We start from the raw sequence: 27,745 nt of genomic DNA, 5'->3' as shown, positions 1-27,745 counted from the left end.
GCGCCACGCGTTTGATTTCTGTTTGTTATAAAAGCTCCCTCTGGAGGACTAACGGTACTCGTGGTTAAAAAATATGCCGTGCCGGCAGCCGTCAGCCAACATCATCAGGTCACGTGACCACGTCGTATTGATACGTGTCGTTTAAGTGTGCCCCGATTCGTCGGTTCTTCTAGCCTGCCGAACGTATTCATCATCAGTTGAGATTATCCAGCGGAATAGGACCCGCATATATCTAAGTCACTCCAAGTCGACTTTCGACTTGGCATTTTACGTCAAATTTATTATTTAAAGTATTAATTACTCGCCCATAGTGTTGGCTAATATTCGCCAAATAACGGATCCACCATGGGGAGTAAGTATTTTATTTAAATAATTATTATTTATTTATTTCTCTGTCATACTTTTACATTTTTTGGTTACTTTGCTTTGGATGATCAACATATTGAACATGCATCAATAACTAAACTCTAATTTATTTTATTACCTTTCAGTTAAATTTTTGGAGGTGATAAAACCGTTCTGCAGCGTTTTGCCGGAAATAGCGAAGCCCCAGAGAAAAGTAAGCTGAATAACTATTTTTGGGTTCCATTATTTTAGTTCAAACATACTGTTGTTTACTAGAATCATTAATTACTTAAAATGTTCATCAGATAATTAATAGCTTGCTTAGTTTCTTTTAATTAATCAATTTTATCCCATTAAACTATTTAAAATATTTATTTTATCATTACTTTTTGATAGATTCAATTCAGAGAGAAAGTACTATGGACTGCAATCACTCTCTTTATCTTCCTCGTGTGCTGTCAGGTAAAACTTAAATAACCAGTTGCTGGATTTTTATTTAAACAACAAACAAAATATTCCAGATGTTTCGAAAATAATTTACAATAAATTATTTATTATTTAAATTTTAGATTCCACTTTTCGGAATCATGTCTTCAGACAGTGCAGATCCTTTCTACTGGATAAGAGTAATTCTTGCGTCAAACAGAGGTACATTGATGGAGTTGGGTATTTCTCCAATTGTAACTTCTGGCTTGATAATGCAGTTGCTTGCCGGAGCTAAAATTATTGAAGTAGGCGACACACCAAAAGACCGAGCGCTCTTCAATGGAGCACAAAAATGTAAGGCTCGTTTATTTAATGTTTATTATTGCTATAATTAAAACAACAATTAAATTTTGTAATCATCTTACAGTATTCGGTATGGTAATTACTGTTGGACAAGCAATTGTTTATGTAATGACTGGTATGTACGGTGACCCAGCTGAAATTGGAGCTGGAGTGTGTCTGTTGATCATCATCCAGCTCTTCGTCGCTGGTTTGATCGTACTGCTGTTGGATGAACTTCTTCAGAAAGGTTACGGTTTGGGAAGTGGTATCTCACTTTTCATCGCCACGAACATCTGTGAAACAATTGTTTGGAAGGCCTTTTCTCCGGCTACGGTCAACACTGGTCGTGGTACTGAGTTCGAGGGTGCGATTATTGCATTGTTCCACCTGGTAGCAACCAAACCAGACAAAGTACGAGCCTTAAGAGAAGCTTTCTACCGTCAAAACCTTCCTAATCTCATGAACTTACTCGCCACCATCTTGGTCTTCGCTATAGTCATTTACTTCCAGGTAAATAAATTTTGTAAATATTTACAAGTGGGGTCAACTATTTTAATTTTTATTTTTTTTAACGAAATTTCTATTTGATTTTATTTATATATATTTTTTTTTTCTGAAAAGTACATAAAAAAATGAACAATTAAAAAAACAAATTTTACAAGTTTTCAAAAAAATTTATAAATTTTTTAGAAAATTGTAGTATTCAACTTTTTTTTTTCTGTACTTTTCAAAAAAAATATATCAAAAAAAAAAAAATAGACATTTTATCCAAAAACATGAGAGCCAAAATTTTTTTCTAACTTTTGAATTTAAAAAAGTTATCAAAGTCTTTATTTTTTCCTTTCACGACATTTTTTATCGTAAATGCTGTAAAAACAAGCAGAATCAAAAAAAAATTTGAAAATGTCAATTTTTCACCTACTTATAGCCTAAAATGGAATTGATCCCACTTGTAAAATAATTACCATAAATATTTCGACAATTAAATAATAAATCAAAAATTATTTTATTAACAAAAATGTTATTTTAGGGCTTCCGAGTTGATCTACCAATCAAGTCGACCAGGTATCGTGGTCAATACAGTAGCTACCCAATAAAACTTTTCTACACCAGTAACATCCCAATTATTCTGCAATCAGCGTTGGTCTCCAATCTTTACGTTATCTCACAAATGTTAGCCGTTAAATTCCACGGAAATATTATTGTAAACTTATTGGGAGTTTGGTCTGATGTTGGTGGAGGTGGTCCGGCTAGATCGTATCCTGTGGGTGGTCTTTGTTATTACTTGTCGCCACCTGAATCTGTGGGACACATTGTTCAAGATCCAGTTCACGCGTTCTTGTACATTCTCTTCATGTTGGGCTCTTGTGCTTTCTTCTCCAAGACCTGGATTGAAGTGTCTGGAAGCTCCGCTAAAGACGTAAGCATTTTTTTCTATTTATTTATTTAATTAATTAAAAAAAAAAAAAAATATTGTTACTGATTTTTGCTTATTGGAATGTTTGCAACAGGTCGCTAAACAGCTGAAAGAACAACAGATGGTAATGAGAGGACACCGTGACAACTCAATGATTCACGAATTGAATCGTTACATTCCAACAGCCGCAGCATTCGGTGGTCTCTGTATTGGAGCGCTTTCTGTTCTCGCCGATTTCTTGGGAGCTATTGGATCGGGTACTGGTATTCTTCTTGCAGTAACAATCATCTACCAGTACTTCGAAATCTTTGTGAAAGAGCAGAGTGAAATGGGTGGAATGAGCACGTTATTGTTCTAAATATAATTAGAGACTTTAAAAGTGAATAATTTTTTTTTTTACAATCAAGATATATTTTAAGTATAATTTATTTAAAGAAAAAAAAAAGAGAAAAAGAAAAAAAAACGATCCAAGCTTGGATATTAATGGCAGTGTTTTTGGTCTGTCGTTTTATGAAAGACGTTTATTTATAAAAAAAAAATAACACAAGATTTAACGTCCAGTTATATTAGTTTACTTATTAAATTAATCTTGATACAGGTTAAGGTGACTCGAGGAAACTCGAGTTGATGCCAATTGGGGCATGATCGTCTTCCTGATGATCATTTAATAACACATACCATAATTCAAGACTTGATTGTACATAGAGTTGGATCGAATGTCTCAATTAAGACAATCGGTGTTTTTCTACTCGAGCTAAACAATAGCTCATGCGAATGCGCGGAGTAGCAGCAATATAACTTTCGTCAGCATTTATGTTGTGACGTTTGTTTAACAATTTAATAATTATTAAATAGATATATTATAAAATTTAAGCTCTCGGTGCATTCGTCATGATTTTTGACAGGACGCGGTGCCCACCTTAGGGTAGATTGTTGAGTAATTCTTAACGAAAGATACTCATCTAAGGTACCATCATTCCTGTATTATTATTAATAATGATACAAATTAAAATAATTTTGTCTCTTGTATTTTTAAGAGTGATTTTATTAAAAAATAATATTTCATACCTCTTTATTCAAATTTATTTAAATTTCTGTCATTTTATTTAGTTTAAAAAATTTCAATAGCTAATTATTCATTATTTAATGTATGTCTCATAATTATTAATTTATAAACAATATGTATATTTATATAATTATTTACAAAAATTTACACTAAAACTCAATTTGTGTTTTCATTATAAAAAAATGTCGCGTATAGCATACCAGTCTTGGCAATATTTGCGAGTAAAAATAGTCTTAGTGTGTTGGTAAATCGGATGATAGGCGTCGAAGTAGGATCTACGTCTTCTTCTCTCCACCCGATACTTGCACCTTCGCTCAGAGTAAACAGCGCTGGAGACGGAACATTTTCGTGCATGTAAGCCCAAACGCATTCCTTCATAACGGTATTTATCTGCAAGTAAACTCACATGAAAAAATATTCTATAGCCATTATTAAGTACTAATTTTTAAGTAACTTAATCTTGGGAATTTTTACAATAAATTATGTTATATTATAAGAATTGCAACGCTTCGCTGATTTATTTCAGCTTCATCAGGTGAACTAAAAATCAGAAAGTTGACAGATAGACGTTGAATTTTATTTTATCTTATTAATTTATGAATTAACAAGTTGTTAATATTGTAATTTGAAAAAATGTATGACATTTAATTTAGCTGTTAATTCACAATTTTTTAATTTTTTTTAACACAAATTTGTTCCAAAAAATTATTTTAAAAAAATTGCATTTTTAATTTTTTAAAATTTCTACATGTCAATTTATGAATATGTTGTTTTATTTTATTGCATCTATTGACTTTGTAAGAACTAGACGAGGATGCTAACCATAAGAGTAACTATTGTTATTTTCATTTATTTTTGTTTTATATGTCAAATAATTGTATTAACTAAAACGTTTTGATTTTTAGTTTGCCTGATGAAGCTGAATTAAATCAGCTAAACGTTGCAATTCTTATAATTTAACATCTTCATTTATTTTCCAAATTCCCAAGATTGTTATTTATATATTTTAAATATGGACGAGAACTTAAATATTAAATACTAAAAATAAAAAATATTTCTAAACAAACCTGAACAGGAGTGAGAATTGGCAAAACATCGGAGAGACAATTGAGAGGAGTCGGAAGCAATTTTCCAAGTGCCATGACATTGACCAGCCGAGTACCTTCTGCATTATCCCAATTAGCAATCACAGTTGCTGCAATAGCCCGAAGTAAAACCGAGCAATAAGTCAAAGCGGGTCTGTGCCTAGCAGTTAACTCCAGAAAAGTCCAAAGAAGAGGAATATCTTTGAACCAACGACGAATCTGGAGGTCTCTTTCAACAGTCACCTTGGTGAACTCTTCATCTGGCCAAGGTAACCCATTGTACATAACATCAGGCGACACTAGCTCGACAAGAAGCAAACTTACCATCGTCATAGCGTCAAGTTTTGGATACTGGCTTAATCCTTCATCAGTACAGCAAGCTTTAATAGCGTCTAGCAGTAGCAAACTATTAAAATCAACGATATCTTTATCGAAATTATTTTCAGGTACAGATCTTCTTGGACCCTCGCCAATAATACCAGCGTGAAACACTGAAGAGTGTCGTTGAGCTAACATGACACTGGTTCCGTGTTTATGATTTTGATGAAGCAGCGAAAAGTCTTTAGCTAGTTCGTCAGGTTTAACTTTAGCTCCGAAATACTTTGCCGGTTCTCCGTAAATACTGTTCTCAACAAGTTCGCGAATTGCGAGGACTCGCGCACATGGAAAACGCGATGTGATCCACGTGATAAGTCGGTGAGCTATTTTGGCTCCACGCTGCTTTTTAATTATGCTGTCTTCAGCTACGCAGATGAAGAAATATCTTATCACTGCTCTGGTTAATTTTAAAGTTAAATCTAGACTGTAGATGTAAACGTTTTGCTCATTAATATGCAGAAAATCTAGAGTCTTAGCAATGTCGTGAGCCAGTTCAGTGTCTTCGCATTTCATCAGAAGACTTGCTATCTGTTCGAGATTCGAATGAAGCCCACGGGAAATTAATTTAGATTTAAGAATCGCTGCTCTGTTGGTGTTCTCCCACTTCAGCAGCAGGGATAAATTTTTGAACAATTGCCGAGCTTCGACGTCTTTTTCTTCACTGGTGTACTGGATGTCTCTCAAAGCTTGCTCCAGAGTCTGGGTGAAGTACCCGTGGCCTGACAATGAATTCTCGGGCTCTGGTTTGATCACAGGAAATATTACAATGTTCTCAGCGACCAACCGGACGAAAGCGGCGAGGTGGAAATCTTGTTGAGATTTTCTCAGGGCGAATGAAGCCGCTGAAATTATTACATTTGGGCTCTGAGCTCCTAGAAGTGATATTAGTCTTACTGCTGTCTGGACTCTCAGAGGTTGGGGGTCCAAGAGCAAGGGCACCACGAGTGACAAGTCTTGTTTTATTGAAGTCATTAGAGCTATTCCTGCATTGTGAGTTCCGTTCATACGCATTAATAAATCTATCTCTTGGAGAATCATTTCTAGGATTTCACGGCAAACATTTTTAACAGTCAATGCTGCGTTTACTCCATGGTAACCTACGTTGCTCGTGTTTAAGCTGGTGTCCAGGAGGATGCTTATTATTTGCCAAGCTTCTTGCTCACAAGCCAATGCCAAATGTACGGTTAAATTTATCAAGACTTCAGGCTGGTTGTCGAAGTAACTACACCAATCTGTTGCAAATAATGCTAGACGTGGAATTACGTCAGGTCTCACTGGAAATACTAAAATTTTTAATTAATTATTATTGATAAATAATATCTAACATTTTTTTATACTAAATTTAACAAACATTTAATAATTTTTAAAATTTTTGTGACTAAATTAATGAATAAAATAATAACTAAATTATTAATATATTATAATTAAATAATTATTAATGTAAATAATAACTAAATTAATTAATAAAAAAATAACTAAATTATAATGAAAAAAAATTCACATGTAGAAATTTAAAAAAAATTATAAGTGTGAATTTTTAAAAATATTTTTTTTTTATAAAAATTGATTTGTTTTAAAAATTCCAAGAATTTTTAGGTGCTTGCTAAATTCAGTATTTTTTTAATTTTAATTTTTTTTATAATCTTACATGTTTGAAGAACTACTGTTGTTATTACTTTGAGTAATAATTGTGAAAGAGACGCAAGTTTTAATAAATATGGAACTGTTGCTACTTTTTGTCTTCTTGTTAAATCATCGTCATTTATATTTTCGTTCAAGCTCCACTGAAATAAATAAATAAAAAATTAATTAGTGTCTTTAATAATAATTTAACAAAAAAAAAAAAAAAGATTATTTATTACTTTGAATAAATCAAGAAGTGCGTCTTTGATTTCATAAAAATGACTGCCCGCCAAATGTCCCAAAATGTCTTTAACAGAATTAAGTAAAACATTCTTTGAAATCTGGACGCCTGTGATGGAAAAGCCTTTTAATCCCCAAAGTAGAACTTTTTTAATAATCAACTGGGGAAAACAACTTCCAATGTGAGCGACAACCCAATCAAAATAAGGACTGTAGTCAGCAATTGATTGCGTGAGGACATTCATACACGATTCTGCTTCAGTATCTGATAAATATTTGATACATCTCGCTGATAAGTCAACTAATATTCTGGTAGATTTAAATGACAACCAGTATTTGAGGCACGAGTTTATTCCCGAGTCTGCGAGGAGGTTTGCTCTTTTAGAATAACGCCAAGACAATTTACCAAGAAGGTCCAGCGACCAACTGGCCACAAGAGGTGCCCAGGCTTGAGAATTACTCGAGACGATGTCAATCAAGGCCTTGTGGATTTGTGGGACTGTTTTGTTCATGATTTGCTCTTCGGTCAGCGGTGAATTTGGATGCATCTAAAGAATAAAAATTTTAATAATTTTTTTTTCTTATTAAAAAAATAATTAAAAAAAAAATTTTATTTGTAAAAAAATTGAAAAACTTCAAGTATAATTTAAAAAAACATGAGCTATCACTTGAAAATTTTTTTATTTTCTTTAACAAACAAATTTGTTCCAAAAAATTATTTATAAAAAATTGCATATTTTATTTTTCGAAATTTTTAAATGTAAATTAAAAAAAAAAAATTTTTTTGCCATAATTTGTTACAAAAATTATTAAATATCTTCTAAATTAATTTTCATTAAAAAAACATATTTTATTGTTCCAATTTAATAAATAAAAAATTAAAAACGTCAGCTGACTAGAATATTACAATTGTTTAAAATTTTTCTAACCTCGATTTGACGAATTTGCCGATTTACCGCAACAAAAAATACTTTGCGTAAATATTCCAAGACTGCTTCTCGAGCAGCAGGAAGATTTTTCAAAAGAAGCAGAGCTCCAGCCGTAACTTCGGGACAATTCGTTCGTTGACATTGCTTCACTGACTCTGGAATAAACTTCCTAACCTCTGCTAATATTTCCTCAGGAGATAATGACACGTCAACAACTTGCGACATTTTAAATAGATATTACTACCTAAATGTATCATAAATTTACTAAAACAATTTTTTTAGTTAATTATTTTTCATTCACTGTTATAATTGATTATTGTATACAAAAATAAACAAAACATAGTGCAGTGCACTACACGAGATCTCGATGAAAAATGTCAACAATTGCAAAGTGAGATCCAAAGCAGTGATGACAACTTTTAAATTCAAAAACATTTTTTGACTTTTCAAACCAAATTATTAAATTAATTTTTAAATGAAACGGGTGAGTAAATAAAAAAATGTTTATTTTGATTTTAATCATCTTAGAGATAAAAATTTTTTCTATTGTCAATAAAATCAGTCATACATTTAACACAATTATTTTTTCGTTGATAGAATCGATATTAGTTTCTTTTTTTTCTTTTTTTATAATAAATTTTTTTTTTCTTCAATAAGAGCAACAAAATATAAATAGATTGTAAATAACCTAGACAATCACAAACCATTCTAATTGAGATGGCGTATGATATAAATATATCAATTGATAAGTATATTTATTAATTTATGTATTTATAAATCCATTAACGTCTTTTTTTCTTCTCTTGCTTTCGTCCGCGATGAGGTCTCCTCGGAGTGACTTGAGGACTGCTTTCGGAGCAATCTACATCGCTCGTAGGATCTTCCTGCAATTATAACATCCGTACCAACAGCTGATGTTAATAAACTGAAAATTTGGAGGATCATCTTCATCAGAATAATTAAAAAACTTACTTTTAGCGAAGAAAAACTATCGCCGGGCCAATTATGATAAATAGCCACGGTTAATATGCAAATAACTTGGAAGACAGCGCCGACATACAGGCCATACCTAATGATCTGTTCAAATAAAGTCTCCTCGTCGGGTAGCAAGAGCCTCTTTATATGTTCGTTTTCCATTCCTCAGCTCTTGACACTCGTCCGATCATAAATGACCTAAACAAAATATTATCAAGTCCTATTAACAGTTTTACATTGTATTTATCTCGTATCATACAAAATAAAACAAATCTTGAATTATCTATTTAAGTCATCAATGTAAAATGACAATAATAAAAAGCAACGTGATGTAAATAAATAATAAGTTTACCTTTGTTTGTAATTTAAGCATCGAGTGCTGGCTTTTAGATATAACAGTAACCAGAAATCAATATCCTCTCCTTCGGAGTCAAATCCGCGGCTTCTGTTACCTTGAAGCTCGACATTTATCCACTTGTCCAATCTTACCAACCTCCAATTATTTAATTCGAAAAAAAATATTATTAATTCAACTATTTTATTTTAAATAACCTTACCTCTCAACAGAGTGATAATAACAATTGCTGTATAATTATTGTCATTTATTAATTAATATTTTCAGTCCAATCAAAACCACCACAGCTGTCAAACAAATTATTTTAACCACAAAATTGTTTATTTTTTTATAAACATAAACATTTGACATTCGCCGTGAATTTATCTGTCATTTGAGGTATCATAGTCGGTGTCAAGATGTCTCTAACAATAGTAACAAGTGGCGCCGCATGTTAGCGATATTTTTTATTAATTATTTATATAATTTTTTGTAAATTACCTTATTCTGTTGAAATAATTTATTAAAAATATTTTATTCATCATTAATATTGTAATGTGTGACAGTTTTTTTGTATAAGCAGCCATTTTTGCGGAAAATTTCGCGTTTTTAAAAAAAAGGTTCAAACTTGGCGGGGTAAAATGAGAACCGGAAAACGACTGGTTCGAGGCTACGTCGCTCGGGAGTCCGTGGATGTGGTCCAATGTTTTGTAGAGAAGAATGGCTGCCATCTTTAGTTTTCGATGGATGTTTTACGGAGAGATCGCGAATTTCTTGTATTTAGCACGATAAACAATAACGCAATAGTGTATTAATAAGTGAATAATAATTATTCGCGATGTAAATAACGATTTATAAATATTTTTAATAGCTGCCTTGGTGCAATTGAATGTTTAAAATGCGTGTGTTTACATCAATGTTTGAAGTCAGTCTCTGTATTCCTGTCACAGTAAGGTAAGACTTGTATTGTTATTAAACTATTTAACGCCTAGACTGCTTAATACTGTGTTATTAATTTTCTTTAAATATTATTTGATAATAAAATGTTATTTTAATAAGACAAACATCAATAGTTTGAGAGTCGTCAGGTGTAAAGCTGCATTTGTTAAGAATTAAGTGTATTATAAATAATAATTTTAAGTTGTTTATTGATTTACTCAGTGATTAAGTGATTATTTATTAATATTTGACTATTTATTTATTGTTTTTATAATTATTTTACAGTGATTCTGGTGTTTCTACGCACATAACCAATATGTAACCCTAAAACGCGGGCATCGTTTGCTTTATTCAATTCAAAGATGCTTTAATTTTTTTTTCACTTGATGGTTAAGAAGTTTATTGATGATATCTACAATTACAACATATGTATTGATGACTTAATTTGTTTTTTAGTGGTCACCAGTGATGTTGTCGAGTTTTGATGATCGTGAAAATAGACAAGCTACATCTGGTCGTAGTTTGAACTAGAAAAAAAAAAAAAATAATAAATTATTTTTAACAATTATTTTTATGAGTTAATGTGCGACCTGAGTTTATCAGTAAGAATTATAAAATAATTGATGTGATTAATATTATTATCATTATTATTAACACTATTATTATTATGTCACTAATAGGAAAATCAAACGGCAGTTTTCTGATGAAATTTACTTTTTCGACAATTTAATATTTTTTTACGTTTGTTTACTAATTTTAATATCACAATTAACGATTATAAATTCGCTTAAATAATAATTGTCATGATAATAATAACAGTGAATTGTTTATTGAAAAAATTTTGATAAAGAAAAAAGTTACAAGTGTTTAAGTTGATTTAGCATGATAAAACTAAAACTAGTTACGGCACTATCGGTCAACAATGATAACTAGACGTATCGAAAATTCGATTATATATTATCAGTCTTATTTGTCATAATCGTATTTATTAAAAATGTTCATTTAAATTCGGTATCACTATTTTACTTCAACCATATTTTTATTTTTTTTTTTTTTGCGCTATTACTTTCGATCGTTAAGTTATTGATAAAACCTCATAAACGTGACAATACATAAAAATTGAAATAAAAAAAAAAATTACGATAGTAATAAAAATAATCTAAAACAACAGCATGTTACTATTTTCCCCAAGACATTAAATTTAATTATTTAAACAGTCTGTACTCATTATATATTACTAAATATATATATAATAGTAACTAATAATAATAATAACCTTCTCACAAGATAAATTTAAATATCTATTGTCTCGAACAATTTAAAAAATTCACCAGAAAAATATTTTTTTCAATCGCATTAATTAGATACTTAACGTAAAAATAACCTAGCAAAATTTTTCCTACAAAATCAACCATCTTTTTTTTTATTTCAGAAAATAAATTCTGCGGATTAGATGTCCTATAATTAATCTGGCAAAATTAAAGCATAATGAACGAAATTAATATCAAGATCGTGGATGGAAAATTTATTTATCCTCCCGGCGGGAATAGAAAAAAAATAATTCCAGACGGCGCTAGTAACGTTTTACATCACGGCCATTTTGTTGGTAGCCGTCCGCCTCCTGGCCCCTCGGCTGGCCACCAAACTCGAGCACCTACATCTACACAATCACACAGCACACCTATCAGCCTTCTCCACCAGCGGTATCAGACTGCCTCCACTTTTCCCAGTTTCCCCTCACCTTTATAACGTCACCCTTTAACTTGACGTCTCGCTGGTGGTACTCTCCATGTTGTTCTCTCTTGTCCTTCAGTCCTCCGTCCTTTTTCCTCCGCCTCCGCATTAAATAAATGCCCTCTTGTACCCATCACGTTCTATTCGTATAGTACTGAAACTTCCTCTTCTTCTTCCTCATCCTCATCCTCTGTTCCTATTCGAACTTGCTCTTGTTCCTACTTACCTCTTCTATACTCTACTCTACTCTACATCCCTCTGCTCTTTTTGTCTTACACATCTTATAAATTATATAGATATATATAAATCTACAAACAACTAGCTCAACGAGAATCGCCATTTCGAAGCGCCATCGATTTTCCGTTAACGTACGCCGCCTACACGCGATTTTACCATGTCGTCGATTTTATTTCATTTTTAATCAAATACAGCCTCACCATTAATCCACAATCCTTCGGTATAGATCACCAAATGATCAATTAATCAATAATCAATAAGTTGACGATCTTGATGACGTGAGTAATGGCCAATTAAACCGGTTTATTGAATTAAAATTTCAATTACAAGCTTAATTGTACCAACCAAGATCCCTTACATATATTTATATATCCTTTTTATTATTTTATATCTATATTGCTAGATCAGGGGCTACAGCGTGTTGAGTTAGGTTGGTAACATAACATGTACGCGGATTGCTAGGTACAACGACCTTCTCCCGCGTCTCTATTGCACTCTACGTCGCAGTTTATGATTGCCGAGTTATGCACACGAGCAAACCCGGATATGCTCCCCCCATTGGCCCATTATTTTATTTCACTTTTTTTTTTTTAACACCACGGACTATCCGACCCATCTGCTACGGTCCTTTGTCTCTGTGATTTTAATCGGTCTCTTTACAATAAAATTTTCAGAGCTTTAATTTGACTTAACATGAAAAATTGTCATTTATTTATTTAGCACACTTGACATTAATACCAATGAATTTTATTTAAATAATCAGCAGATTTATTGAAGAGCATCCAAGAGATTAAATAGATATCAAGAAGTTAAATTAGTTTTGACATAAAAACTGCTGAAAAGATCAGGCCTAGAATAAAATTAACCAGACCTACGGTAGTAATAATTTGAATTAATATTTTTTTTATTAATTATTTATTATTAAAATAAATTTTAAACACCATCAGGTTATTCAAATAATAAACCAAGAATTGCCAGTAGAAATTGCATACTGCACGTTGCACTCTGAGGACAACGACAGCCAATCGACATGAGAGAGATCGTGGCTGTAGATGATATGATAAGAAGCACGAGTAGAGGTTGCTGGTTAGCAGCGGAGCAAGAGACGAAGAAGTAGAGGCCACATAAAGGAGTTAAAGGTTCGCGGGGGTGGAGCTGGAGTTTCAGCTGGCTCTACTTGTAAAATGGTTGAGTTAGATCAAAGCGTATAACTGGGTAATAGTTAGGGTGGGTTTCTACACTGGAGCTAGAGTATCCATCAGCTAGTGTAGGTGAAATGGTATCGACCGTACACTACTGTACTTGCAGTATGTACACATTAAGCAACAGTAGCCAAAGGATAAAGTGAGAGCACACGAGCTGTAGCTTTCACAGATGCAGGCACGCGCGAAATCAAAACTCTTTTGTCTTTGTTATTTTAACTCAAAACGTTTTACTGCAATTTGTTTGTGTGGATTTCATACATACGTACGTCCAATCGTAGGTTTATTTTTTTATTTTTTTCATTTGACCTCATCAGCTTCAATTATTCTGCAGCCTCCACACCGCAGACTGTCTCCCTCAATTTCTTTTATTTATTTTTTAGCTCTCTAATTTACAGTTGTCATGAAAGCTAATTGTTCTGTAATCTTTTTTTTTTTTATTTTTTTTTATTTTTGCTTCTCGGTTATCCTATAATTTTGTTTCTTCCTTCTATTATTCTTCTCTTAATTCAGAGGAGGATTACCTCGTTCAGGAAAATGCTTTTCCAAGGATAGGATAGAACCTCGTTATCAAACAAAATGGATGCAATTTTTTTTTATTAAATCTCTTGAGTATTACAAACTTGCAGAGAGAATATATTTTAAAATTTAGTTTATATTTTATCCACCCAAGAGTTTAACTTTAGGTTGAAGTTAGAATTGGTAATGCAGTGGGGATGTGTAATGCCATTTCTCTAGTGTCTATCGGTGAGACAAAGAGTAGGACCATGAGAAGCAGACGAAGAAAGAAAATAAGAGGTAGATGAAGTTTAAAAGGAGTAGGAGAAGCTATTATGGCTACAATTGTGTACACTATCCAACTAGGCGTATACATTCGTTAAAAAACATACTCGTGCAAATCAACAGCGTACTCTTCAGTGGCGTAGAGTTTGTTGAACGTTGCTTGAGATTGTTCATGGACATTTGCCGTCTTCTTGTACCAGAACTGTTATTATTATTATTGCTATTGCTATTGCTATTATTATTAATATTATTGTTATTATTATTGTATGTACTTACTCCGTCTTCTTCGCAGGAGTGGAGCGCCCAATATGCCCACGACTGGGTAACCTTGGATGAAATGCTGAGCTCTCACACAATGGCCCAGCGTTGTTGCCATTCCTCCTCTCTCCTTCGAAAATCACCATTGACTTTGTTTTTAAAAGTCATTTTAAATATTTGCCATCTTTCACCTGGATTGCTAAATATATGACATATAACTGAGGGCAATTTTACTGTTAATTGCAATAGTGTTGTAAAGATTATTTATTATTGGTCTATTTCTTCATGGTAGTCACAAATGATTGCCTCCTATGAGTTGCGAATAACAAAGAAATCATTGAATATTTAAATCACGAGACAATAGACACTGGCTCGTAGGACTATGCAGCCTAACAATAATGATCAGCCGGACTATAAAGTAGGCTTAGCTTCGTTAGGTCATGATGTCAATTGCTGGCGCAGTATAACGATGAAATCGCGTTTATCGCCCAATGTTACGGCTATTTCATCCGACATATACACGTTTCATAATGAGAATACAAGGATGCATTGATATATAGATGGTTGGATTGCTTCACAGTATCACAGATGCATCTACTCTTATTTCTTCTTTGATCTAACTCTTTAAACTTTTTATCCGGCTTGTGTTTCTTCTTCTCTCCTTTAGTGAGGTTCAAATGTTGGAGAAAAATAAACAGGAGAGAGAAATATAATGGTAAATACCGGTTATTGGCGGGAGCTCGCATATTTCACTTGGTTCTTTCAGCAATTACTTTTCATGGCCTCTTTTCTCATCATCTTCTTTCGTGCTTACCTCGACTCTGTTCGCAATGAAAGAAACATCCCCTTTTTTTTTTTTTTTTTTTTTTTTTTTTTTTTTTAATTGAAAAATTAAATTATATAATTTGAGTGGATAATAATTCAGGGCTTTAAATTGCAAGGCAAAAGAGAGCCAAAGTAAACAAGTGACAAGAGAAAGCAAGCTAGATAAAATGAAAAAATAAATGAGAGTAATGTAAGCAAGTTGGCGAATTATTTCGGCTCGTGCTTTTCAAATCAATGCAAGGGTCGAGGTACGCCAAGTAGGTCGCTGCAGATTCCATTGCTGCCAACCGAACTCTGTTGACTGTTGTCGTCGGTATAAATGTAAGAAAACATTTATACATTGGTTTGCTTTGCCGAGGTTGTACGCAATGCAAGCTAAAATAGGGTACAGATGTACAGTTGAAAGAGTAGAAAAATGTTGTTGATATTTTATCGTACAATATTTTTTTTTTTTTTAATACTCATATTCATATTTATATTAGTATTTAATTTTTTATACTGCTATAAAATACGTTTACAATTGCACCAGGTCGATACTAATATATGTATATACGCTGAATATTTATACTTACCAAGTTGATGATTCATTTTCAGTCTCATTTCTCTATCTAGATTGATTTAAATTTTGCTTTATATAAATACATACACACAAACTCATTATTATTATTATTACAGTTTATAAATCTCAAAACGTCACGTAGTGCGAATTTCAAATGAATAATTTGAATTATTAAACCCAAGGTCTCAGCAATTACAATAATTATCTGTCGATCACATTAGCAATGAGATTTTTGAAAAATCTTTATGAATTAATATTATAAATAATAACAGTAATATATAAATAATTATTAAAAAAATCCGGATGTTTTTTATTGTAAATAGAATCTGGTTCTAAAGTCGGGTGAAGCGTTCTAAAAGAGGATCGAAACTTCTGGTATTCTACATTTAAATTTATCTCAAGGCTAGCAAATTTTACGAAGACCCGAGCGTAGTTTTAAACTACCGAATAAAACGATTGTAAGAAAGACGTATGTGTTAGAGCACATCCGTCTTATTTTTTGTACACCTTTTTTCTTTCTCTCTTCTTGGAAATCTTGATACAATCGGATCATTAATTCAGAAACAACGTGACGGTGTATTGACTACTGCTACCGCTATTGAGTATGATGCAGTTCTCTAATCGTGAAAGTAATTCGCCGCTGTTACTGCTAATGTCTTATGTCTAAACGTTAAATGTATAATGTCCGCAGTACTCTCATGGCTATTTATTATTTTACAGGATTTAAAACTACGAAAGCCGAGAGATCCAATCACTTGGCTCGACAACTGAGAGATATTTCACGAATAGAAAGTATTTCTTGATGCAGTAACAGTGTCTTTTTTTATTTTATTTTTTTTTTCAATTTATCGCTGGCTTTCCAAGTCTCTCCCTCAATTATTGTAACCCAATTGATTTAATATCCATCCTTTTATGGTCTATAAGTACATACTATCTAATAATAATGCAGCTTGGTACTTTGTCACAGTTATAGATTATTTAATTTAATAATTAAACTGTCTAGGCGTTAATGATATACTATAAATAAATTAAATACATATTCTAATTTTTTTTTTTCTGTTCCAGTTCCTGGCCGAGTATTCTCAAATAGCTTAAACTCGGAGTCTGTGCATCATCGCCAAGCGATTGGCTGCCGAAAGTATAAAAAAATATACCAGTAATAATAATAATAATAATAATAATTAAAAATATTCATACCGTCGTATTTAATTTTCGACGGTAGCCATAAAATTCATCAAAACGTCGACTCCGTCGGTAATAAAGTTATCCGGTGGCGCAGCTGGGGCAAGTGGGTCCGTAGAGGAGCAGTCCCCGGGTCCCGGACCGTCACCGGAGAATAGTAGTGTGGAGAAAGTTGCGTCTGGCGACAACAATGGCACCACTGAAGCCACCATGAGTTTTGTCCTGCAATTGGGCTCTGGCGAGGCCCTCGAGGAGACCGCCTCGAGTGTCAGAGAAATCGCTTCGGTTACAATCCAAGAAAGAACAACCGAACCAATGAGTATTGTCCTGCAACTGGGTACAGCGACAGCAACAACACCAACAACAACAGCAGCTGTTAATTCTAAAGAATTAGACAATCCTGAAAAATCAACTATGGTGGTCACCAAGCCGGCTATAGTTTATCCGAGTAATCAGATGAAATTTCAACAAAATGCTAGCAAGACTAATGTAACAACTGTTACCAATGTTGGAGGTGTTATTGCTGCAGTTGCTAAACCTGGAACGATTGTCTACCCAGCTAAATCGATGAAAGATCAAAAAATTAGTGTACCTGCTCAAACTTCTGTAGATTCTAAAATAATTGCAGCACCTTTGATTCTGACTCAGCAGCAGGTACCGTCCAGCACCACCGGGACGTTGATTCCCTGCTCAGCAGGAAATAATACAACCTCAGTAAATCAACTGACGTCCAAGCCGGTGATTAACAGCACTGCTAACTCAAATCTTCCCGGAAAAGTTCAACTCACGTATGAAGTTGTGCCGAATAAGCAGCAACATCAGCATTCATCGGGGATTATTCAAAGTACAGCATCACAGAAGGTAGTTAGTACAGCTGCGGGTGTTAAAACAATCACCTCAACTAGTACTATGTCTAACATCCAGAGGTTACGGAATAAATCTCCAAGTGCTACTGCTCCCAATAGCAATGTTCATAAAGTAAAAACTATTACAAGCATTAATAATCAAGGAATGGTTACGAAAAATTTTACATCTCGAGTACAAGCTGTTTCTAAAGCCCAAACTCTGTCGACGAATGTCGCTATCACCCCGGTAACGATGACGCAAGTTATCACTAATTCAAGTATTCAACGATTGCAGCAAAATAATCAGAAAATTCAACAAAATCAGTCGACTAATCAAACTGTTATAAATTCACGAGTTAATGCTAATCATAAAGTACCAGTTGATCAAACTCAAGCGCTACAGAAGGTTGCTGGAGTCTTTCCAAAAACTTTAGCCGTTCAACGGCAACAAGTTGCTTCTACTGGGGCCAATAACGTCCAGAAAGTTTCTATTGCCGGAATACAAAAAACAAGTTCAACACAAAATCAGCCACAGAATAATGCTGTACACTTTCAGAATTCTCAGCAGCAGCAGCCTAAATCTCAAATCACATCAGTACAAAAATCTCAAACAGCTTTGGTATTAAATAACTCACCGAAAAATTCACAATTTACAAATGTTAGTAATATTGTTAAAAGTAGTAGTATTCCAAATGTCTCAAAAATTCAGGCTAGTTCTGCTGTTGCGTTAAGTAAGGCTCAACTTATATCACAGTCTCAAGTTAATGTACATCACACGGTTCATGTTCAACAAATGATTCCTCAGTCTATTCAAGGACAAGCGGTTTCTAAGCAACAGCAGCAGTCGCTTACTTTACAGACAGCTCGGGTGTCAGCTAATTCTAATTCACAACCAAAATTAAATGTCATTCAACAGAATGCCACTCTCACAAGTATTCCGATAAATCAAAAGAATCCTTTGGTTGTCAATGCTAAAGTACAATCTCAACCGCAAATGCTTCTCAAGGTTGGTCCTATGAAAAATTCTTCCATTAATTCACAACACACTGGCAATATGATTAAAACTGTGGGTCAAAAAGGCAATGCTGCGAGTCAGATGAAAACAAATCCTCAACAAGTTGGACTCTCGATGAATCGCACTGTCAATGCTCAGCCGGTTAAAATAATTCAACAGCATCAACAACAGCAATCACCTCAGCAACATATTGTTGTTAATCAAATGACTTCCCAAAAGCAACCGGGTTGTATAAAAACAATGCCTGCGCAAAAAGTTACACATCAGCAGCAGCATCAACAACAACAGCAACATCAGCAGCAGCATCATCAGCAGCAGCATCATCAGCAACAGCGTAATAATACCCAAAAAGTTGGTGGGATAAAAACTTCTCTGAATACTAATATGAACTCATTAAAAACTCAAACGGCTAACAATTCTCCAGTCCCTGTTGGGAATCAACTCTCACAAAAAACAAATCTACGTAATTTTCCTCCTCAGCAATTGAATACTTCTAATATAATGATACAAAAAAATCAAACTATGAAAATTCAACAGCAAAATATTCAGCAAAAACAAATAATAATGTCACCACAGTACCCCCAGTCACAAAATATAAGGCCACAAGGTGGACAAATTAAAACTATTTTACCAATAGTTTCACCGGATACTCATAAAGAGATGGAAACAAAGTAAGTATATAAATAGTATTTTAAATAATTATAATTATCTTATTCAACATTATATTAATATAACTTGTATTGAATTTTTATTATCAGAATGGGACAAGAAATGCAACTGAAAAAGGAACCAGAATCTCAAGAACAGCCGACCTCACCTGTACGACGAATGCCGCTACCTTATGAGGTATTTATAAAATTATCAGTCAAATTTTATGTGAAATAAAACACATAAATATTAAATAATTTTTTTTTTGTGTAAATTATTTTAAATAAAATCCTGTTGAATTTTAGTGTCTGCAGTTCGTCCTTCAAGACCATAACTACGGAGCTCCACCACCGCGAACGCCACCACCAGCGTCGCCACCACCACATCCACAACAGCAACCACTAAATGGTGCAAGTGGTTCAACTCTTCAACATTCATTTATGTACAATCAGGGTAATTATTTTTCTGACAATTATAAATTTTATTTTAATTGTCTATCAATTGAATATTAAATAAATTTTTTTTTTTACAGTAATTACAAACAATATCACAGCAGATGACGCAGCGAGTGCTATCAGTAGTGACGGAGGTCGTGAAGTAGAGCCCGAAGGTGAAGAAACCGAAACAGCTCCAGAAGGAGAAGGTGACGACGAGGACAGTGTTACGCGATGTATATGTGATTTTGAGCATGACGATGGTTATATGATTTGCTGTGATCGCTGCCTCGTTTGGCAGCACGTTGATTGTATGGGTATCGACAGATCAAACATTCCTGACGAGTATCTCTGTGAAATTTGCCGACCACGTCGTGTGGACCGTCAACGAGCACGTACGCTTCAATTACGAAAGCGCGAGGAGCTTCTCAACTCTGATACATCGTCGGACACATCATCGACTAGCTCTGCGGACACTGATGTCGGTAGCAATAATCCACCGGCTAAGAAACGACAGCTCCAACAGCTCTCAGTTCCGAGGAGAAAATCCGATCCTCCTCCTTCGACACTCAGGAAGTTGAATAACAACAATAATAACAACAACAACAATAGTAATAGCAATAATAACAATAACAACAACAACAATAATGTCGCTAAGCGTCAAAGACGAGAGCAGCTTCCAAGACAAGCAAGTGCGGGGAGAAAGAAGGAAACTGCAAAACGCGGTCCGGGAAAAAGAAAAACAAAGCGTAGAATTAGTTTAGATGGTGAAGATGAAACTCAAGATGCTTGGGGATCTAACATGGCTCCACTGAGGCAGTGGATTGAGAGATATGAAGAGGCTGTGACAAATCACTATAGTCCTGAGCTTAGAGCCAGAATATCTAGCATTAAAGTAAATGGTACCCATGGTGATTTAAAACAGAGTAATATGAGCTCTGGCGTTAGCGGTAAGTGTCGGATTAATGTACAAAGCAACAGTCTAAGATTTTTAGTAGCTACTGTATACCTTCCACCTAATACACCAATTATTGAGTTAAGAGGTAAATATATGTTGAGCACGCAACACAGGTCGTCTTATCCCCAAGGACGGCAGCATGCGCAACGACCAGGACCTTTTGTATTTTTCTATCGCTTACCACGTGAGGGGACCGAAGTTTGTGTTGACACAAGAACGTACGGTAACGATGCTAGATTTGTACGGCGGAGTTGTAAACCTAATGCTGAGATAAAACATTGTATAGAAAAAGGTACGTTACACTTGTATATTGTTACGATAGCGGCTATTGAAAAAAGTAACGAAATAACGATTCGTCATGAGCAACACGATCTACTGCTTTCTCCTAATACTAATTTAACCGGCAGTACGCCTCTTCCATGTGCTTGTGGTAATCCACGTACTTGTCAAATCACTGCGACTACCGGACAACTCGGTAGTTCACGGCGAAGTAGTAATGGTACTCTTGCGGAGAATGTTGATGGTCGTGAACGAAGAAGACGAGGTAGAAGAAATACTGTTAGTGAGGAAAATGACGTGTCTAGTTTAACAACTTCTTCAACACCGCCAGTTACAAGCCAGTTGACACCAAACCGAACACCAACTCCTACGTCTTCAACATCTACAACTCCAACAGTCTCAGCTGGTGCTAAGAAAATGATAACAAACACTGTAGCACCTGTTCCAACGTCAACTGTCACTACAACAACTGCACCAGCAGCTGTATCAACAGCCGCTGTGGTAACTGCGACGACAACGATGACTACTACTACGTCAGTGATAGTTACTACAACGTCATCTTCAACAACTACAGCAACTGCAACAGCGGTAGCTGTTTCTACGATAACAACGACGACAACTACCAGCACGTCGACAGTCGTAACTGCTGCAGTGACTAAAGTATTACCTAAGGAAGAGGCTCCTGTTTTAGCATCACAGCCACCGACGCAACAAGTGGTTCATTCGACACCACCAACCGCTCCGACGTCACAAGAAACTAGCAAAAAAGATAAAAAGAAAATGACCCGGGAGGAGCGTAAAATGGAAGCTATTATGAAAGCCTTTGAGAGACTAGAAAAAGCCGAACAAAGAAAGCAAGAAGTCCAAGCAAGAAACGCTCAGAGAAAAGAGTCCGGAGGCGCCCACAGTGATAACGATGATTTGCCTCTCAGCCTTCCCACCAGGCCAAAGCAACAGCACATTGAACGACCGCTCAGACGAAAAAGACGAAAGGGTCGGGCAAGAACAACAAGTAGTTCACAGTCTCAAAATAGTCGGCGAACTAGATTAAATTCAGCCGACTCAGACATGTCGTCTGGTGATGAAAGTATCATGATGCAATCACCACCCTCCTCATGTATACCTAATCGCGAGGCTCCTTTTTCTCCGCGGCTTCACACTCCAACAAAGGAGGAAAATTACGTGGGAATAGCTCGGGAGTCTAATAATCAAACAATACCAACAGCAGCGGGTCTTTTATTAGCTCTTGCTAATTCAAACATACCCGGTCCAAGCTCACCGCCGCTCCAGCAACCACCACCAAGTAAAAGTCCCACTTGCGACAGTGGAGCGAGTAGCAGCTCTCAAAGTTCAACTCCCTCGACGCCGTTGTCATCGGCTTGTCTTTTAGTTGCAGCTGCGGTTGGACCTCTCGCTCCGGGATTCAAGTTTCCCAAAACCAAAAAGGCAATGATGAATGAGTGGCTGAGAGATTCTCCGGATACACCGCAAGCTCACGTGCAAATACCACCTCATATATCACCAAACATGTCAATTACGTCTGTACCATCGCCAAGTCCAGTAATTCCTTCGACAAATAGGTCCATTGATTTTCTTTCACCTACTGACCCCTCGCCTGAGTTTTTGACTCAAAGTTATGCGGCTAAAAGTCTGGCGACTCTTGTTCAAGCCGCTAACTCTGTTTCGGGAATTTGTGATTCTCCGCCACAACGTAAACAAGCTGTTCAGAATGCCAACGGCTGTCCAGTGTCATCAGGATCAGCTAAGAAACGTTGGCTACGACAAGCCATCTCTGAAGAATGCGACTCGCCCAACAGCAGACCTGAAAGTCCGCCCAGTGAAATGGTAGCGCCGCCAAAAAAACGGCGAATCGCTCGTGAAAGTATTTCATCGGACAATTATACTCCGCCGACTACGCCAACACCCGTACACACTGAAGCCGGTCCTACTAACTCTGCGCTTATTTTGTCTGAAAATGATTTTTGCGAACAACCACACTCGCCGCTGTCCATGGAGGGAAGGATTAAAACTGATTATGAAGCTGATACTTTGAAAGAAGATACCAATTCAGAGTCAGAGAAACCGGAATTCTTTCAGGCTATTAAAACTAAACCCGAATTATCTGACTCGGAAATAAAAGATCACAGAGAGAGTGATAAAATAGATGTTGTGGTAAAAGACGAGGTCGATTTAATAAAAACTGAGGTTAAAATAAATGTCAAAGACGAGCTTATGGAGACAGATGAGGATAATCATGACATACTTACGTCTGTTAATTTAACTAAAGTCAAAGTAAAGCCTGATATTAAACCTCAAGAATCTTTAGACGTCACTAAGCTTCCCAGCGTTCCAGAGTATCCGATCAAACAAGAGTCGTCAAGTTCACCATTGCAAGATGAAAAATCTCCTATGGAAATTGGTAACCAAAGTGACCTAGAAAACGATGAACCAAAGTCACCGGTTATTGCAATGGAGTCTGATGTTGAGGTCAAACAAAGTTCAGAGATGACATTGACGTACAGTCAAACAGCGACTGTTGATCAGACTTTTGAAAGTTTAGAAAAAGACTGTAAGTCTAACGATGCTTCTTCTATTGATGAGTTTGACGTTGAAGCGCAGATGAAGATGATAACCGGTGATGATGGTAATGATTACAAGGAAAAGGTTGACACTTGCTCGGATAAAGATTACAAAAGCATGGATGGTATCGAGGGGTTAATGGACAGCTCCAAAGAAGACTCTGACTCGGAAGACCGTGATATTGGAGATCTGCAGCCCAAGGAAGAACCGCGACGATTTAAAGAGCTGGAACGAGCTGTGGAGGAAAGAGCTTTCAAGGAACTTGAGACAATGTCTCATAATCAACAGTTTAAAGCTAGTAGTCAAGTATTTGTTGCTGAAAATTCAGACACTTTGTTGAAATCTCCGGAGACTACTAAGTTAGAGTCAACGACGACGACAACAACGTCTGAGGAGTCAATGTTTGATTCTGTGTCTTCGAACATCGATTGCGAGGCTGCTGTGGTTGAACCGCCTAAAATATTTCAGTCAATCCCGCCATTGAGTGAAAGAATCCGTAAAAAACCCGATTCTTCCGCAGCTCCGAAGAAAAGTCTTGTTTTTGAAGCCGCGATGATTGAATCGACAATCGACATGGAGTCTGTGGAAATAGCAGAGAATGGCGAGGATAAAAATCAACTCTCGACTGCTTTGAGAGAAATTTTAAGATCTAAAATTGATGAAGAGCCGACTCCGTTTATGAATGCTGAAAATACAGATCCACCTTTAGAGAATATTAATCCGTCACCAGAAGATATAAATCCACCATTAGAAAGTATTAACCCGTCTCCGGAAGACTTGGAGCCACCAATTAATTCAATATCGAAGGACATTTATTCATCACCTAAAGAAACATCACATTCTTCACCAAATAAAGCAAATTTTTCTCCAGTGAATGTTAATTTATCAACCAAGGAGATTAAATTATCTCCTAAAAATATTAGTGAAAATACTAATTCGTCGGAAAGTATAAATCCGTTGGTGGACGATGCTAGCACGCCTTTGGATAATTTATATCCAGCATTAGAAAAAATGAGCCCGCCGTCTGAAAATTTCAATTCGTTGTTGGAAAATACAAGTCCACCTGTGTTGAATCATATTGAAGCTATAGTGACGGAACCAAGTGTCCCAGAGAATTTACCAACTGTCCCAGCTAAAGAAGAAATAGTTCCTGCTAAAGTTGAAGAAAAAGTCCTGCCACCACCGCCGCCTCAGCCTGAAGTAAGGAGGCTAAAAGATCCGAGGACAGCAGTGCCCAATCGATGTCCATCTCCAAAACACGATACACCGGCACCAGTCAAGCGTAAGGTTAGAACGGTAGGAATGTAGTCAAGTCTGCCTAGGGTAGACTGCTGTTTATTTTTCTTTTCAAACCTTCACTCATCCCTCCAGTCAATAATCCTGTACTCAAGTAGCTGGTTCTTAGTAATAATTATCTAGCATGTCATCTCCATTCATCCTTCCGCTTTATTGATTTTGTTGGCTGTCTTCTTATCTGTTGCTAGAAGTTTAGATTAAAAAACCAACTGATGAATTTTAAAAATTAAAAATAATTTATTTTTTTAGTTATCAATCTCCGAGTATCGAAAACGGAAACAACAGTACACGGAGACACCACCAGAACCTGAACCGTCAAGTGACATAGCTTCATCATCAGACAAAAGTCCACGCGGTCGATCAGACAGCGCAAGCAGCGGAACATCTTCTCTGAGCTCCGATGATGATAATGCTAAGACGAGTCATGATATTCCGAGTTTGACGTCTCTTCCGTTGTTTGCTAACTCGGAAAATGACGAACGTAAAGGTAATTGTTTTATTTTTTGTAAAGTTGTTGATTTATTATAAGACACGGGTTTTAGTGGTACTAGGGATAAGCTCGACTGGTATAAAGGCTAATATATAGTTAAATTACAGGCAATGAAGAAGGTGTCATTGGATGGTCAGCAGCACCTACGCTTGTCGAAAGACAGCGAGAAAATCTTACGGAAAGATTGAAACGCGAATTTGGACTTTTTTTGAGCGATGATGAAGAAGAAAGGGCTAGAAAACAAGGTAACTATTTTAAAATATTAATTATTTTATTGATAAAATTTATAAAAATTTTTTTATTCTTAAAATTTATTAATAAAATTTATAAAATTTTTTTTTACTATAAATAAATTAAAATAAAAAAAAAAAAAAAAAATTTTTATTGATGAAATTAAAAAAATTTTTTTTTTTTATTAATTAAATTTAATAAAATTTTCTTTTAACAGGATTAACTGCAGAGGCTATTTTAAAAGCACGTAAAGAAGCAATGCCAAATCAAATTCCAATGACTGTAGGACCGACGCCGTATACTTCATCGCAATTACCCCCACAAACTTACATACCACCACCAGGATCGGCGGCCATACATTACCCGCAATTTCAAGTAAAACCAGGAATGCCTGGACCGTATGTTATGACTGTACCGCAGCCAATTCCACCGCCACTACCACCTCCAGGGATTTATCCAGTGCCAGCACCGACGTCAACTCTCTCAACAGTGGGTAAGACGGTACCTCCACAATTTCTCGTGCCGCAAGCACCACCCGGTGCGAATCCGTACCCTCCGCAATTTATCCCAGCGACTATTCCACCCGCAACTACACCACGGTTTCCTGTTTCGACGCCGACGCCTGTACCACCGCCGCCCGGCTTCACCCCGCCACCACCGCCCCAGAAGCCTTATTACAGTCATCCTCCTCCAGCACCCAGGACATAACTTCTAACTGATGAATTTATTTCGACCCTTGATTATTTGATTGACTCGAAGATTAATTATAACTGGCGTTTAAAAAACGGCCTAAGTTTTTAATAGAATTTATTTTTTTTTTATTTTTTTATTTTTTTTTTTTTTCTTCAAAAAAAGATAAATTTATAAAATGCATTTGACGTTTTATATTCGATTTGATTTTAGTAAAGGTCCGTTTGAGGAATTAAATAGTATTTTATATTAGCGGGTACGCTGGAGAAGAAAAATTATATTGATGGTTGCATAATATCAAAATGATAAGCGTAATTTTTTTTTTTTTTTTTTTTTATACTGGATCTAATCGCGGTGCCCAGAGTAAGAGTAAGAGTAATTAAATTTAAGATTAAGAAAAATCTGTTACAACAGAAGTCATAATGTACAGATGAATTTTGATAATATTGAGGTAATACGATGATTTGAATAATCTTATACAAGTAATGGTCAATCTGTAAAAGGCTTTCGTTGAGACTAAACTATGTGTAATCATAAATATATGTTATTATATTAATTAATATAAATATATAATAATTATAGTGATGTTAAAATAACATTAATATGTCATTCGGTATGTAAATAATTAAATTTAAAATTTCGTAATACTATACATACTATAACAAAATTATATATACATTTAATAGTAGCTGTGGATTTTTAGATCAGCTGCACTGCTAGTTAATTATTATTCCTATTAGTATAAAAAAAAAAAAAAAATAATTGTTAATTTATAATAAATATGCTAGCAGTGTAAAAATTATTCTCAGAGTTGTCTATATTTTATATTTCACTGTAAAATTTTCGCTAAACAATTAATTAATTAATTAATAATTATTAATAAATACATGTTGAATTATTTTTGAAATCTAAAATCAAATGTTTATTTTTTTTCTATTTTTTATTAATGTTTAAATTTTTTTATGTATTATTATTACTATTATTGAGTCGCGAGTATTCTTGCCCGCTTCGGTAGAACTTTACGATTATTAAATAATCATTAAAAAATAACTATAGAAAAAAAATAAAACTATTATTAATTAAAGTGTTAATTGTAATTATTTAATAATTATTAGTTATTAATTTGCAATTTATATTTTATTTTTTATTCAAATATCATTAAATGGTAAACAGAGACTTTATTTCTGTTACATAAAAGCGCTAGTAAATAAAAAAAAATGGTAAAATATATGAAACTATGATAAAAATAAAAAAATAAATAAATGAGAAATTCCAAACGTACATAAGTCACTTGTACGAGTACAAACTTAAATCGAACAAAAAAAAAAGCAAACTGCGATAGTTGGGGTAATGTTTAATAATTTAAATAAACAGAAAAAAATAAAATAAATATCAAATAA

General features: G+C 34.7%; 3 protein-coding genes across 6 annotated transcripts; 2 read left to right on the top strand and 1 right to left on the bottom strand.

Annotated features, from left to right (window-relative positions):
- Nucleotides 1-99: 99 nt before the first annotated feature.
- LOC123260465 (protein transport protein Sec61 subunit alpha) lies at nt 100-3,599 on the top strand. The gene is made up of 7 exons (XM_044721568.1): nt 100-352; nt 492-559; nt 742-807; nt 915-1,125; nt 1,199-1,623; nt 2,144-2,533; nt 2,625-3,599. Exons 1-7 carry the CDS (start codon nt 346-348, stop codon nt 2,886-2,888), a joined length of 1,431 nt encoding a protein of 476 aa, XP_044577503.1. The 5' UTR covers nt 100-345; the 3' UTR covers nt 2,889-3,599.
- LOC123260462 (integrator complex subunit 5) lies at nt 2,886-8,223 on the bottom strand. Its single transcript, XM_044721564.1, has 5 exons — nt 7,852-8,223; nt 6,922-7,470; nt 6,708-6,843; nt 4,664-6,342; nt 2,886-3,986 (listed from the first exon to the last, which is right to left on the bottom strand). The coding sequence occupies exons 1-5, from the start codon at nt 8,074-8,076 to the stop codon at nt 3,753-3,755; spliced, it is 2,823 nt and encodes a 940-aa protein (XP_044577499.1). The 5' UTR covers nt 8,077-8,223; the 3' UTR covers nt 2,886-3,752.
- A 1,644-nt stretch (nt 8,224-9,867) lies between these two features.
- LOC123260460 lies at nt 9,868-26,475 on the top strand. Of its 4 annotated transcripts, none has more exons than XM_044721560.1 (9): nt 9,869-10,114; nt 16,763-16,835; nt 16,920-19,410; nt 19,498-19,585; nt 19,693-19,840; nt 19,920-24,934; nt 25,184-25,421; nt 25,532-25,669; nt 25,873-26,475. In XM_044721560.1, the coding sequence occupies exons 3-9, from the start codon at nt 17,090-17,092 to the stop codon at nt 26,361-26,363; spliced, it is 8,439 nt and encodes a 2,812-aa protein (XP_044577495.1). In that variant the 5' UTR covers nt 9,869-10,114; nt 16,763-16,835; nt 16,920-17,089; the 3' UTR covers nt 26,364-26,475. The 4 variants fall into 4 exon arrangements, 3 of the variants coding, with proteins under 3 accessions (XP_044577495.1, XP_044577496.1, XP_044577494.1); XM_044721559.1 differs by lacking the exon at nt 9,869-10,114 and adding exons at nt 12,811-12,946; nt 13,018-13,209 and having other exon boundaries at nt 16,763-19,410; XR_006508464.1 differs by having other exon boundaries at nt 9,868-10,114; nt 16,763-19,410; nt 25,521-25,669; nt 25,873-26,010.
- Nucleotides 26,476-27,745: the final 1,270 nt, after the last annotated feature.

This window comes from Cotesia glomerata, linkage group LG3 (assembly GCF_020080835.1).
Source record: "Cotesia glomerata isolate CgM1 linkage group LG3, MPM_Cglom_v2.3, whole genome shotgun sequence".
NCBI classification, from domain to species: domain Eukaryota; kingdom Metazoa; phylum Arthropoda; class Insecta; order Hymenoptera; family Braconidae; genus Cotesia; species Cotesia glomerata.
Note: the sequence above shows the minus strand (reverse complement) of the source record. Positions and strands in the feature narration are given on the sequence as shown.

Coding starts and splice junctions, on each gene's coding strand:
- LOC123260465 (XM_044721568.1), top strand. Junction 808..914: donor TCTTCCTCGTGTGCTGTCAG/GTAAAACTTAAA, acceptor TTTAAATTTTAG/ATTCCACTTTTCGGAATCAT. Junction 2,534..2,624: donor CTGGAAGCTCCGCTAAAGAC/GTAAGCATTTTT, acceptor TGTTTGCAACAG/GTCGCTAAACAGCTGAAAGA.
- LOC123260462 (XM_044721564.1), bottom strand. CDS start 8,076: ATGTCGCAAGTTGTTGACGTGTCATTATCTCCTGAGGAAATATTAGCA. Junction 6,343..6,707: donor AACAGTAGTTCTTCAAACAT/GTAAGATTATAA, acceptor TAAAAATTTTAG/TATTTCCAGTGAGACCTGAC. Junction 3,987..4,663: donor CAATTCTCACTCCTGTTCAG/GTTTGTTTAGAA, acceptor GTTTACTTGCAG/ATAAATACCGTTATGAAGGA.
- LOC123260460 (XM_044721560.1), top strand. CDS start 17,090: ATGAGTTTTGTCCTGCAATTGGGCTCTGGCGAGGCCCTCGAGGAGACC. Junction 19,411..19,497: donor CATAAAGAGATGGAAACAAA/GTAAGTATATAA, acceptor TTTTATTATCAG/AATGGGACAAGAAATGCAAC. Junction 19,841..19,919: donor TTCATTTATGTACAATCAGG/GTAATTATTTTT, acceptor TTTTTTTTACAG/TAATTACAAACAATATCACA.